Source organism: Rhincodon typus, chromosome 4 (genome assembly GCF_021869965.1).
Source record: "Rhincodon typus isolate 14 chromosome 4, sRhiTyp1.1, whole genome shotgun sequence".
In the NCBI taxonomy this organism is placed as follows: domain Eukaryota; kingdom Metazoa; phylum Chordata; class Chondrichthyes; order Orectolobiformes; family Rhincodontidae; genus Rhincodon; species Rhincodon typus.
The window spans coordinates 106,674,769-106,687,783 of NC_063335.1; the positions used below are offsets into that span (position 1 = coordinate 106,674,769).

General features: G+C 41.2%; 1 protein-coding gene across 9 annotated transcripts in view; it reads left to right on the top strand.

Moving 5' to 3' along the window:
* The window catches only part of LOC109916843 (receptor-type tyrosine-protein phosphatase mu), a 786,238-nt gene that overhangs the window by 700,457 nt on the left and 72,766 nt on the right, over positions 1-13,015 (top strand). For all 9 annotated transcript variants that reach the window (XM_048595836.1, XM_048595838.1, XM_048595837.1 and 6 more), the window contains one exon: positions 1,801-1,837. In XM_048595836.1, coding sequence (XP_048451793.1) covers positions 1,801-1,837 — 37 coding nt within the window. The remainder of the gene's footprint in view (positions 1-1,800; positions 1,838-13,015) is intronic.

Genomic DNA, 13,015 nt, shown 5'->3' on the forward strand with positions numbered 1-13,015 from the left:
CACTGGATGTTAGATCTCACTCCTTTAGATGCTAAGCTGTTTTGCCCACAGGTTGCTCGGATATTAGCATAGTGAAAGGTGCTCTGGTACTCTGCAATTTAACCCTTTCAGACCAATAGACAACATCTCCCACAATATAATGTTTTTCTTATTAACATGATATGAATTAATATTTTAACATACGTACCATTGCCCCATTTCCCCCTAAGTCTCTGATTTTACTGACTCAGGTGACCTTGAGATTTCAGTGTTCTCTCAGAATGTGTTGTCTTCAATTATGGAAGTTTGGTTGTTTGCTGGGTGGAAGATGGTTGCCTTCAATTTTTTTCCTGACAGTCTGAGATCTGTCGGTCCCCCTGCATTATCAAGTTCTCTGCTCTGTTCATCCCAATCAACCTTTTAATTCTTAATAGGATGAGGTCCCTGCAGTTCCTTCATAGGATCCTGTCAACACTGCAAACAATTTAAGATCTCTGCTGGCCTGCAGCTCTTTAGATGATTGCATTTTTTCTGTTCAAATGCCGACCCACACCTGTTACCCTTGTCCTAATTGTGACAACCATCTCACATGGCCATGTGTATTGTCGTGTATGACCTGTTGTGTACCATGGCACTGCTCACCATTCTAAATGTCTTGGTCTTCCTTTAGGCATAAATGTGTCATCAACGTCTGTCATCGGATGAGAAGCTGAGTATTTGACTTTGTGCCCATCAGCAACTCTGATGGTGCTAGATCACACTGAAGTAACATGCATCTATGTTAATAATGCTGCATATAAGTCAGTATTCTTCTTCAAGAGAGGTTTAACTGTCCTGAAAGAGTCTCTTGTAGTTACCAAGCTAACTGCAGGTTAACAATTGGTTACAAGTCGCATCGATATGATAAACAGTATTACAGAGACTTTGAACAGGACCTTGAGGTCTCATCTTACTCCTCAATATTAATCCTTTCAGAGCCCTATAGCGCACTTACACTGATAATCACTCTTTAAACCAAACTTTAATACTGGCAGTGCATTTGGCAACACAACTTAAAAAAAATACTCTTAAGTATTTACCCTCACCTGCACCCTGATACTGCTAATACCCCCATACATTTCCATTCACTCAACTGCAGGCTGATAATGTTTGACTTTCAAACAGTATCTGATCTCCAGCCTGCTGCCATGACAAAAAATAACTGGAAAAGCTAGGAAAGGTTTTAAACATACATAGAGAATGCCTTCCATTTGTAGGAAAGGACTAAAACAGAGGTCATGAACATAAGAGAGTTACCAAGAAATCAAATAGGGAACAAAAATGAAAACTAAATAAAAATCTGGAATGAAAAGTTGACCTAATAGTGACCATGAAATCATTGTCAATTGTCAGAAAACCCATCTGATTCGCTAACATCCTTTACAGAAGGAAACTGCCATCCTTATCTGGTCTGGACTACATGTGACTCCAGACCCATAGCAATCTGGTTGACTCTTAACTGCCCTCATGGTCATTAAAGATGTACAATAAGTGCTGGCCTTGTCACCGATGCTCACATCCCATGGCCAAAGAGTAAAAAATGCTAATAGATGTGGAGGAACAAAATATCCACTATAAATACCAGCATTCTGCATAATTACCGCATATATTTGAGTTCAACACAGAAGAGCTATCACAATCTTCAAGCAATTTGATGTTCCAACTCCTTGACCTGCTTTACAGTACTTCAGTAACCAAGGTCAAAAGAGATATTATTGAGAGCCATTGCAATTTCCACATTATGCGGCGCAGGGAGTTTAATGTTTTATTTTCTCTCTTCAGGGCTATCACAGACCAAACCATTATATTGCTACGCAAGGTAAGCAACTACCAAAACCTCTTTAAAGTGCTAAACGTTCCACCACTTGTTAATGTTAGTTAAAAAAAATCAGTGTAAGTATAAGACATTTCCCTGTATTATTATTATGCTGACTTTACATTAAGTGAGGAACATAGATCATTACATTCACTTCTGCTAAGTTCATTGTAGACAAGCTCTTCAAGTGAACAGGAGTCCTTATTAAAAACTTCCTGCTGCTTAGAATTCTCCCCGTACCCCATTTACTTTGTTGGGCTTTCACAACACCTGTCATCTGATCAACTATAGGCTTGTGCCCAGACAGTTGTTTGAATGTTGTGATTGTAGCTGGGTTACTGTCTTTTCCTCCACCTCTGGCTCTTAGCTAATGGCTCTTGTTGATTCATATAGGCTGCCAAAGAGGAAATGAACTGAACCCTCCATCTGCATGCAGCTAGAAAATAAAACATTTACGCTGCCATTTCAGATTTGCTGCCTCCCAAATAGTCAGGGAAAACCAATTTTTCCGATATGTTTCTGTAACATAAAGGCAGAAGCAGGCCATTCAACCCCACGGAAATATTCCATTAGATTATGATGATCTGTATCATATATCTATTTGTATGTCTTTGTCCATAATCTATGCCTATCAAATGCCTATCAAACAGCGTATTGAAATCTCCAATGGTTCAAGATTCAATAGCATTCTGGGGCCAAGAGTTCCAGATTTCCAGGACTATTTTGCTCAAGAAGGAGGGCTTTCTGTCATTGCTCCTGAATGGTTCAGCTCTCTGTAATTTTCAGGTTGTATCTCCTTTTTGTGGAATTACTCAACCAAAGGAAATATTTCATTATCAACTGAATCAACTCCTTTAAACATCTTAAATACTTTCATTAGTTCACCCCTCATTCTTTACAGTCACGGAAATACAAGCCTCATTTATGCAGCCTGTCCTTAACCCTTTCAATGCTGGTATCATTTGTACTCTTCTATGTTTATGTACCTGGAACTGAATAATCCAACCAGAGTTTTATATAATCGTTACATAATTTCCAACCATTCTATATTCCATTCCTTTGCAATACACTAGTTCTTTGTGATTTCTCTGGTTGAGTGCCTACGTCTTCCACTGCTTCACCATTCCAGGTTTCTCAATACTCAGAAAACACACTCATCTTTGGTGTGATGGCCACTCACATCCTTCATTTCTTTTAAAACATTGCCAGTTAACTTTGGGCTACCCCATGTTGTTGGCACTTTAAGACAAGGGCTGTCTTAGTGCTAAAATGTGCTGTATCCTGATATTGGGCAGGGAGGGATTGAAGCTAATGTTGGTCTGGATAGAATCAAACAAGTTGCAAGAGAAATTATCATGAAAGCCAGAAACATATCTGAGAATCTCTTGGGCAGTTGCAGATGGAGCATTAGTGGTGAAGACCACTATTGATCAACTGTTCTTTCAATTAAGATGTGGTTAAAAAGGCATTTAGGACATTTGCCTTCATTGCTCAGTCCTTTGAGTATAACAGTTGGGAAGTCATGTTGAGGTTGTACAAGATATTGGTGAGGCCTCTTCCAGAATACTGTGATCAGATCTGGTCACCCAGTTATAGGAAGATTATCATTAAACTGGAGAGGGTTCAGAGAAGATTTACCAGGATGTTGCCAGATATGGAAGTTTTGAGTTGTAAAGAAAGGCTGGATAGGCTGGGACATTTTTTCACTGAAGTGTAGGAGTTTGAGCAGTGATCTTATCGAGGTCTATAAAATCATGCGCGGTATAAGTAGGGTTAATGGTCGGTCACTCTTTGCTAGGATGGGGGATTTTCAAGACTAGGGGGCACACTTTTAATTGAGAGGAGAGAGATTTAAAAAAGACATGAGGGGCAATGTTTTTATACAGAGGGTAGTTCATGTGTGGAAAGAACTTCCTGAGGAAGTGGTGGATGTGGGCACAATTGCAACATTTAGAAAACACTTGGACGAAATGGTTGAATAGGAAAGGTTTGGAGGGATATGGGCTAGGAGCAGCCAGATGAGACTAGTTATGTTTGGGATTATGTTCAGCATGGACTGGTTGGAGCAAACTGTCTGTTTCCGTGCTGTATGACTGTATGATTTTGAAATGAAGACGATACAATGATGGGAGAAAAGGAAACTGTTGGTAGAATTAAGTAGCCTCAGACGCCAGAAAGTGGATGTGGAGGAGATTGAGAGAACAGAAGATGGGCAAGGAGAGACAGGTGTATAAAGACAAACCCAATTTTAACTCACTGTGCGTGAATGAGTTCTGAGTGTGTTAAAAGCATTCCCAAGACTTGCTGGCAGGAGAGTTTGGGAGACAGAACAACATTGAATACTGGGAGTTGAAGAAGCAGGAGGAAGCAGCAGTGAAAACTAACTGAATGGTCTCAATTCAGATGCCGAATGAGCTCCCCACATTCAGTCTTTAAAATGAGGATGATAGGATGGAAGGAAGTTAAATAGGGAACCAGTTAGTGAAAATGACCACTGACTGACCTGTACGCTGCATGCTGAGGGAGTAATAGGTGTTTTTAGCTAAGGAGAGTGAGGGACATTCCTTGGTCTGTTTAAGCCAGTTCTGGTAATTTATGGTATGAATTAATTGTGAAGAATATTAAAATCCATGCTAATAGTTGGAATTATAAATCATTTTTTAAATAAAAAGAATTAATATACTTAGTTAAGGTCACCTACTTGATTTAACATGCATCGCTCCCCCACCACCATCAAACCCACCAGCAAAGGAGCTTTAACTCCTGGCCTATAAGTTCAGTCACACTGTAATAGGTTGAGTTGAGCGATGGTTCATTATAAAACATTGTGTGCCCATTCAGAGTGTCACTCTATAATAAGTCCGAGTCGGGTCACAGTGTCACTTTGTAATTAATCACAGTGTGGCCATGTTAGAAAATGAATCAGAATGCAACCACAACAAGTTCAACAATAACATCAACCTGATAAATCTGAGTCTGGAATTTTAATGTCACACTTTATATGTCTGTGCTTAACCATGGTGTCATTCTATAATAAATCCAGGTCAATTCACAATGTTACTCGGTAAATAAATCTGACAGAATGATGTGATGAAACTCAAATAAGTGTGAGTGCATAATATTGTCACAATGCACAATAGTGATGCATTGTCAGAGAATAAATTGGATTTGGAGAGTTGGCAAATGTTTTCACTTGCTGCATCAAAGTGTGGTGCTAAAAAACGAAAAACTATGATTTCATAAATTTCAATAACTGTAGAAAAGACCCATAATATACTGTAGGTTATGTGACATCTAATCTGCAGAAACCCACCCTCCATATTCATGTTTACTGTGGGCTTTGCAATTCCAACATAATCCTGCCTCGTGTCCTATAAACCTGAAGCCAGCCCTAAATTCTGCTGCCTATGTCCTAACTCACACTTTACTCACACTAACATCACCACTGGGCTCCCAGATAAGCAGCATCTTACATTTTAACATTTTCATTGTTGTTATCAACACCCATTGCAGCCTTGTCCCTCTGTAACCTCCTCTTGACTCATCACCCTCCAAAATATCCCTCTAGCTGAGGATCCTTGAGCGGCTATGATATTAGTTTATTTGCCACTTGAGGCTTTGGGCTCTGGAATTCTGAACATTGATGCATTTCTACTTTGCTTTCCTCCTTTTATACACTGCTTAAAATCTGCTTGTTTGATTGAACCTTTGCTTATCTGATTTAACAGCTTGGATTTTCATCACAATGTGTCAAAAATAGGGAATAAGCCTGGAAGTGGCAATGTCCAGCCCAAACATAACACTTCTCATTTCAGGGAATGGGAATGGGTTTCAGTCCAGATACATGTCTGTCTGGTTCAAGGAGGCAGCTATCCTTTTAAATCATCAGTTACCCTCACTTAAGGCAGCCCAGCATTGTGAAACCTCGAATGTTTGGAATGGACTTAGTAAGAGTAGGTCTGGAATTTGTGCATTTCTTTATAAAGCCATATTTGAAGAAATAAGGAGCCACTTCAGTCTAGTCCAGAGGTACCTTTGGTGGATGTGGCATACCCGTTGGTGGAGGTCAGGGCTCATTTTGATTGGTCCATTGCTCTTTGGAAGAGTATGATGCCCTTTGGAATTGTTGAAAGTAGGTATAACAGTGTATAGAATTGTTGAAAGTAGGTCTATATATGCATTAAAAATGCATAAATCTATTACTGTCAAGTTCATTGGAACTGCCAACAGATCTGTCAAAATGAACTGTCAAAATTATAAGAAGCATCTGTGGTCTGATGCTGCATAACCGAATTCACAACCATCCATTATCACAGTAAGATGCCTGTCATTTCACACTTTGACTGACAGCTATGAATGCTTCTAAAGTTATGGATGTGGATTATGAACTCTAAGACTTGCTGTTGCATTAGATTATGCACTTGAATGAAATGTTATTATATGGCTTTATTTTGTTGAATGCGAGCAAATATAGGAAATGACGTTTATGAATGAAAGTCTTTTTTTCAATTTAGCTAAGTCTGCAAGAGGCACTTAGAGTTTTATTTGAAAGAAAGTTATTTTAGCTCATCTCTGCAGGACTCCTTAGGTCTGTTGCGGAAAATACTGGATGAATTGGCATAGTAGATGTCATGGAAAAGGGTGGTGGGTGTGTTGTATAAGTTGGCATGAGTTGTGATAAGGACCAAAAAATGTCATGGGGGAGGGCAGAAGTGACTACCTGAGCATGGAGGGCAAGGGGACATTAGGGTTATTTTGCAGTAATTCATTTGGCATGAGGTGAGATATTGAGTGAAAGGCATGAGGAGGTTGACAAAGATGAGAAATGGGGAGAATATGGGTGTTTGAGGAGGAGTGGTGAGAGCTGAGGGCTGTTTTCAACTTTGGACACATCGGTCAGTTCCCAAGTCAGGATTTTTGGCTAGCTGACCTTCACACTCAGCTGTTCTTCCAAGGTTGTCCAATGTGGCTTCTAACCCAGCCTGTCACCTCTGATCCAATGCCTGGGTGGCCATGTTTAAAGTTTAGGTTCACAGAGCTGAGAATTCATCTACTGTATTTCTGCACTCCTGACCAGGAATGAAAATCCAAGCCTATAACTCCAAATGTATAGGTTCTCGCAGTGGTCATGTCCCTACATCTGAGCCAGGAGCCCTGGGTTCAAGTCCCACCTATTCAAGAATTGTATCATAATACGACTGAACAGGTTGATTAAAAATATCTATAATTCCTTATGTTGCTCAGTGTCATGTTCTGTCTTCAAAAGCTCCTGTGAATTGCCTTGGATTTTATTATTAATTTGAGGGTGTGGTATGAATTCAAGTTGTTATTGTCACTGCTGAAAAAGGATGTTTCTTTTGGGCTGTTTTAAACTTGAATGGTTCATTTTTTTGTATGACAATATTTTCTTTTTAGTGGTTTGATTCCCTAGTTGACAAGATGTATTTGAAGATATCTGTAACATAAAAGAACTTGAAAATGTGAGGGAGGGAATAATGACAAAAACAGCACAAGTAATATAGCAGCGTCGTCAATGTCTAAACAAAAGAGTAAAGTGACAGATCTGCTGGCCTTGAAAGTTATTCAAACCGCAGTTTACATTCATTTGTTATTCCCACTGACAAATGTCATTTGAAACGACTGTGCAGAATTCCCCCAGAGTTAAATTCAATGACATCTAATCGTTTCAAAATTCTTATTGAGTTCCTTTTAATACAAGTGTTGATGCACAAATGTAAATGGATGCAGCTGAAATTGGCAAATGTAATCAGCTGTAATAGACTTGCAATCTGGTTTTAATAGACTGGGGAGTTACATAATTACCTGTTCATTAGTGTGTTGCCATTTCCGCAGTATGCTACGATTTATTTAAGCCCCTGTGGGCTGTCTCAATGCCTAGTGTTGGATAGCAACACGACAGCAAGGTGAAGTTGTAATTTAATCTGTGACCAGGACTTTTATTTCTGTTGGGAACATGACGCATTAGCATAACATTTGCACCTCTCTTTATCCACACAATTCTGGCAATGCAATCATTTCTTTGAACACGTACCTGTGGAACACGCAGGAAATTTCAAGGATGACGTTGACCTAACATGCTCTCTGTAAGGGTAAAATATGTTGCACTTAGGGAGGAGTCTATTGTCCTTACCTAGTCTGGCCCACATGTGACTCCAGACTCACAGCAACATGGTTGACACATAACTGCCCTTACATTCTATGAATGAATTTTTAAAAAGTCCTACAAGGGGACTTACGCTGATACTCTAGTGCTCCACTGTGGGGATGCTACATTTTTGGAGGTGCCAGCTGTTAATTCAGATGAATATCACCAGAGTACAGTCCAAAGAATATGAGTGAATTCTCCTGTATTCAAAGCCAACTTTCCTCCACTCATCACTACTTAGAGTCATAGAGACGTACAGCACGGAAACAGATCCTTCAGTCCAACGCATCCATGCCGACCAGGTATTCTACATTACTCTAGTCCCATTTGCCAGCATCTGGCCCATATCCCTCTACACCCTTCCTATTTAGATATCCATCCAGATGCCTTTTAAATTTTGTCATTGCACCAGCCTCCACCACTTTCTCTGGCAGCTCATTCCATACACGCACACCCTCTGTGTGAAAAAGTTGCCCCTTACGTCCCTTTTAAATCTTTCCCCTCTCATCTTAAACCTATGCCCCTCTATTTTTCACTCCCCTACCCTGGAGAAAAGACCTTGGCTGTTCACCGTATCCATGCCCCTTATGATTTTAGAAACCTCTATAAGGTCACCCCTCAGCCTCCAATGCTCCAGGGAAAATAAATCCAGCCTATTCAGCCTCTCCCTGTAGCTCAAACCCTCCAACCCTGGCAACATCCTTGTAAATCTCTTCTATCAACCTCACCAGTATCTCAGAATTGTCAGATTGTTTATCTAATATTCAGTACACTGAGAGGAGAAACTGATGCATGAAATCAATACTATTCCTCAGGTCACTCATAATAGAAGAGGAAGGGGAATTAATGACCTGAAGGGAATTGGTCCTGGACCTCTACTCCCAAATCCCAGTCCCTCAGCCTCTCCTTGCCATTTGCACATCTCATGCAGCATACAGGACCAGGGAACCATCCCTCTGACTTCAACACAGAGAGAACCCAGTCAGGATTGGAAAGTTACAGTCTAAGTAGTCATACACAGACAAGCTTGGTCTAATGTTGTACCAGAGGATGAAAAGAGCCACAAAACAAGCACAGTTCTTACCATCCCCATTGAGTTTTGTTGACTTGGATTAATGCCAGGAAAAGCTATTTTGATGTCTCTCAGGCATTTTGTCTTTCTGCGCTGTATCTGAGTGCAACTTCGACAGATTACTTCCTCATTGGCAACCCCATGGGGAGACGAGTGAAATGTGCCATACTATTAAAACATAGTTAATGATGGTGTTTTATTGAGACAACAGCCGCATTGCATTAGCACAGGTTCTGAAAGCACATCTACCTGCCTCAGCAAGCAGATGTTTTATTGGCTTAGTCAATGTGCTTTTCAAACATCTGTTAAGTAAATAGCATTTCTTAAAAAGACAACACCATAGAACGCGAGGATTCCAGGTTCATGCCTGCATAGTCACAGGAGGCCAATGAAAAGAGAACAATGGTGATCTATAAAGTACTAAGCACAATAGAAGATTTTAATCTGCAGCACAGTTTTCAATTGGATTACAATAGTAGAGACAATCGCACCAATGATAAAAAAAACTGATACCATTTTTTCTTACAAAGAATGGTCACTGATCTTGTGAATGGGGCAAATGGGTAAGAAAACTGTAGTCTCTTTCGAACCTTGTACATTTATTTTTTATTCTTTCACGAGGTGTGGATGTCACTGTAATTTTGCAGTTGGCCCCCTCTAATGGCCCTTGAACTGAGTGGCCTGTTAGGCTGTGTTAAAAAACAAGTAAGTGTCAAACACATTGCTTTGAGGTAGAATTAGAAGTCAATGAAAAATATCAGTTTGTTTAGGAACAGCCAACATAGATTGCTAATGGGGAACTAGTGTTCATCTAATTTGGGAACGTAGGAGCACAGTTGGCCATTCAGCCCATTGAGCTTGCTCCAATATTTCATATAATCACGGCCAATTAAACACTTCAATACCTTTTACACACACTGTCCCCATAACCCTTTCTGTAACTGATAATCAGAAATCTATTAATCTCCCCTTTAAACATACTTAAAGAGTAAGCTTCCACAGCCCTCTCGAGTACAGAATTCCAAAGATTGACCAAACGCTGAATAAAAATATTTTTCCTTATCTTGGCCCTAAATGACATAATATTTTAATTGGTTCTGGAATCCTCAACCAGGGATACATCTTGTCTGCATATCCCTGTCTATCCCTTTAGGTATTTTGTATGTTTCAATGGGACTACCTCTTATTCTTATCTTAAAGAGTGCAGTCCCAATTTTCCCAATGTCTCTTCATTGGATGGTCATGCCATCCTGGGAACAAAATCTGGTGAACCTTCAATACACTCTCTCTATGGCAATAATATCTTTCCTGAGATAAAGAAACCAAAACCACACCCACTACTCCTGGCAAGAGTAAAAGGAGCAAGAGGCTAGGAATCTTGCAGCAAATAACTCACCTGTTGGCTCCCAAAGCCTAGTTACCATCTACAAGGCACAAATCAGGAATGCGATGGAATATTCCTCACTTGCCTGGATGAGTGCAGCTCCAATAACACTCAAGAAGCTTTTCACCATCCAGAACCAAGCAACACAGCTGATTTACAACACAACCACAAGCATTAATTTGCTCCACTACCGATACTCAGCAGCAGCAGGGTGTACCATCTACAAGATGCACTGCAGAAAGTCACCAAGGCTCCTTGGATAGGACCTTCCAAACTCACAACCACTACCATCTTGAGGGACTAGAGCAGCAGATACGTGGTAACACCATTACCTACAAGTTCCCCTCCTAGCCACTCACCATCTTGACTTTGAAATATGTCACCATTCCCTCAGTGTCGCTGGAATCCTGGGATGCCTTCCTCAACAGCATTGCGGCTACAGCAAATAGACTACAGCTGTTCAAGAAGTCAGCTCACCAATACCACCTTCTCAAGGGCAACTAGGAATGGACAATAAATGCTGGCCCAGGCAGCGACACCATGTTCCATAAATGAATAAAACAAAATCACTACCTGAGAGTAGCTTCTGATGTTAGAATCTGTGAATTGGATTTTGTAGATGTGTGATACAAACCCATGTTCCAACAATATTACCTGGGCCTCTGAATTACAAGAATTGTGATGCTAGATGCTGTGATGCCCATTTAAAGGATGGTGAACAGTGGGGCCATCCTCATCTTGATGACCAGATCACAAAAAGACGTAACTTTTGAGCTTCATTTGCTAATTTGTGCACAGCAATGACCCACAAACATGAGTCAGGACAATGATGTGAATGGTGCTATTATTTGCAGTAGATGTAGTCGATCACATACTGGGAAAATTTCTCTGCTCTTAGACAGAGAGGTAGTCATAGAGAGGTACAGCACGGAAACAGACCCTTCAGTCAAACATGTCCATGCCAATCAGCCAACCTAAATTAATCTGGTCCCGACTGCCAGCATTTGGCCATATCCCTTAAACCCTTCCGATTCATATACCCATACAGACACCTTTTCAATGTTATACTTGTACCAGTCTCCACCTTTTTCTCTAGCAGCTCATTCCATCCATGCACCACCCTCTGAGTGAAAAAGTTGCCCCTTAGGTCCCTTTTAAATCTTTCCCCTCTCACCTTAAGCCCTATGCCCTCTAGTTTTGAGCTCCCCCACCCTCGGAAAAAGACCTGGCTATTCACCCTATCCATGCCCCTCATGATTTTATAAACATCTATAAGGTCAATCCTCAGCCTCTGACATTCCAGGGAAAATAGCCCCAGCCTATACATCATTTCCATATAGCTCAAACCCTCCAACCCTGGTAACATCCTTGTAAATCTTTTCTGAACCCTTTTGAGTTTCACAACATCCTTCCTACACCAGGGATACAAGATTGAATGCAGTATTCCAAAACTGGCCTAACCAATGTCCTGTACAGCCACAACATGACCTCACAACTCCTATACTCAATGCACTGACCCATAAGGGTAAGTGTTCTATCCTACCAGCCTCTGCATTCAAAGGAACATTCTCTGCCATTTCAGACAACTCCAGCAGAACTCCACCACCTAACACACCTTCCACTCACTCCACCTGTCTGCATTTCACAGTGATCATTCTCTCTGGGACACCCTAGTCCATTCCTCAATCACTAACACTAGCCCCCCTTCCACGGCACCTTCCTATCTAACGCAGAAGGTGCAACACCTGCCCCTTTGCCTCCTCCCTGCTCACCATCCAAGGGCCTAAACAGTCTTTCCAGGTGAAGCAGCATTTCGTCGATACCTTCTCTAATCTCGTGTATTGTGTTCGTGGTGCCCAACGTCACCTACTCTACATTGGAGAAACCAAACGCAGACTGGGTGACCGCTTTGCAGAACACCTCCTGTCCGTGTGCAAGCATGACCCCGACCTTCCCATAGCCGGTCATTTTAACACAGCATCCTGTTTGCATGCCCACGTGCCTGTCCTCAGTATGCTGCAGTGTTCCAGTGAATCACAGCGCAAACTGGAGGAACAACATCTTATCTTCAGACTACGTACTTTACAACCTTCTGGACTTAATATTGACTTCAACACCTTTAAATTGTGAACCATTTCTTCCCTTTCTTTTAGCTTGTTATATTGTGTAAGCATGGTCTCTCACCCCTCCCCTCATTCCAGTCGGACTGTCTGTCCTTCCAAGTCCAGCAGGAGACACACCATTGTTCTGCCATTCTCACATTCTGATCACTTAATCTGAACTATCAGCATCTTTTCTCCCCCAGCACCCAGCACCCTACACCCACTACCCCCACGCTACCCCCACGCTAGCCCCCCCCCAAACAACAGTGTAAATGCTGTCCCCTCCACCCTTCAGTGCAGCTCTGATAAAGAGACATCTAGTCTCGAAACATTACCTTGCTGTCTCTCCATGGATGCTGTCTGACCCACTATAATCTCCAGCATTTGTTGTTTTAAAGGCAAGCATACCAAATGCCTTCTTCACCATCCTGTCTACCTGTGAATCCACTTAGCACTT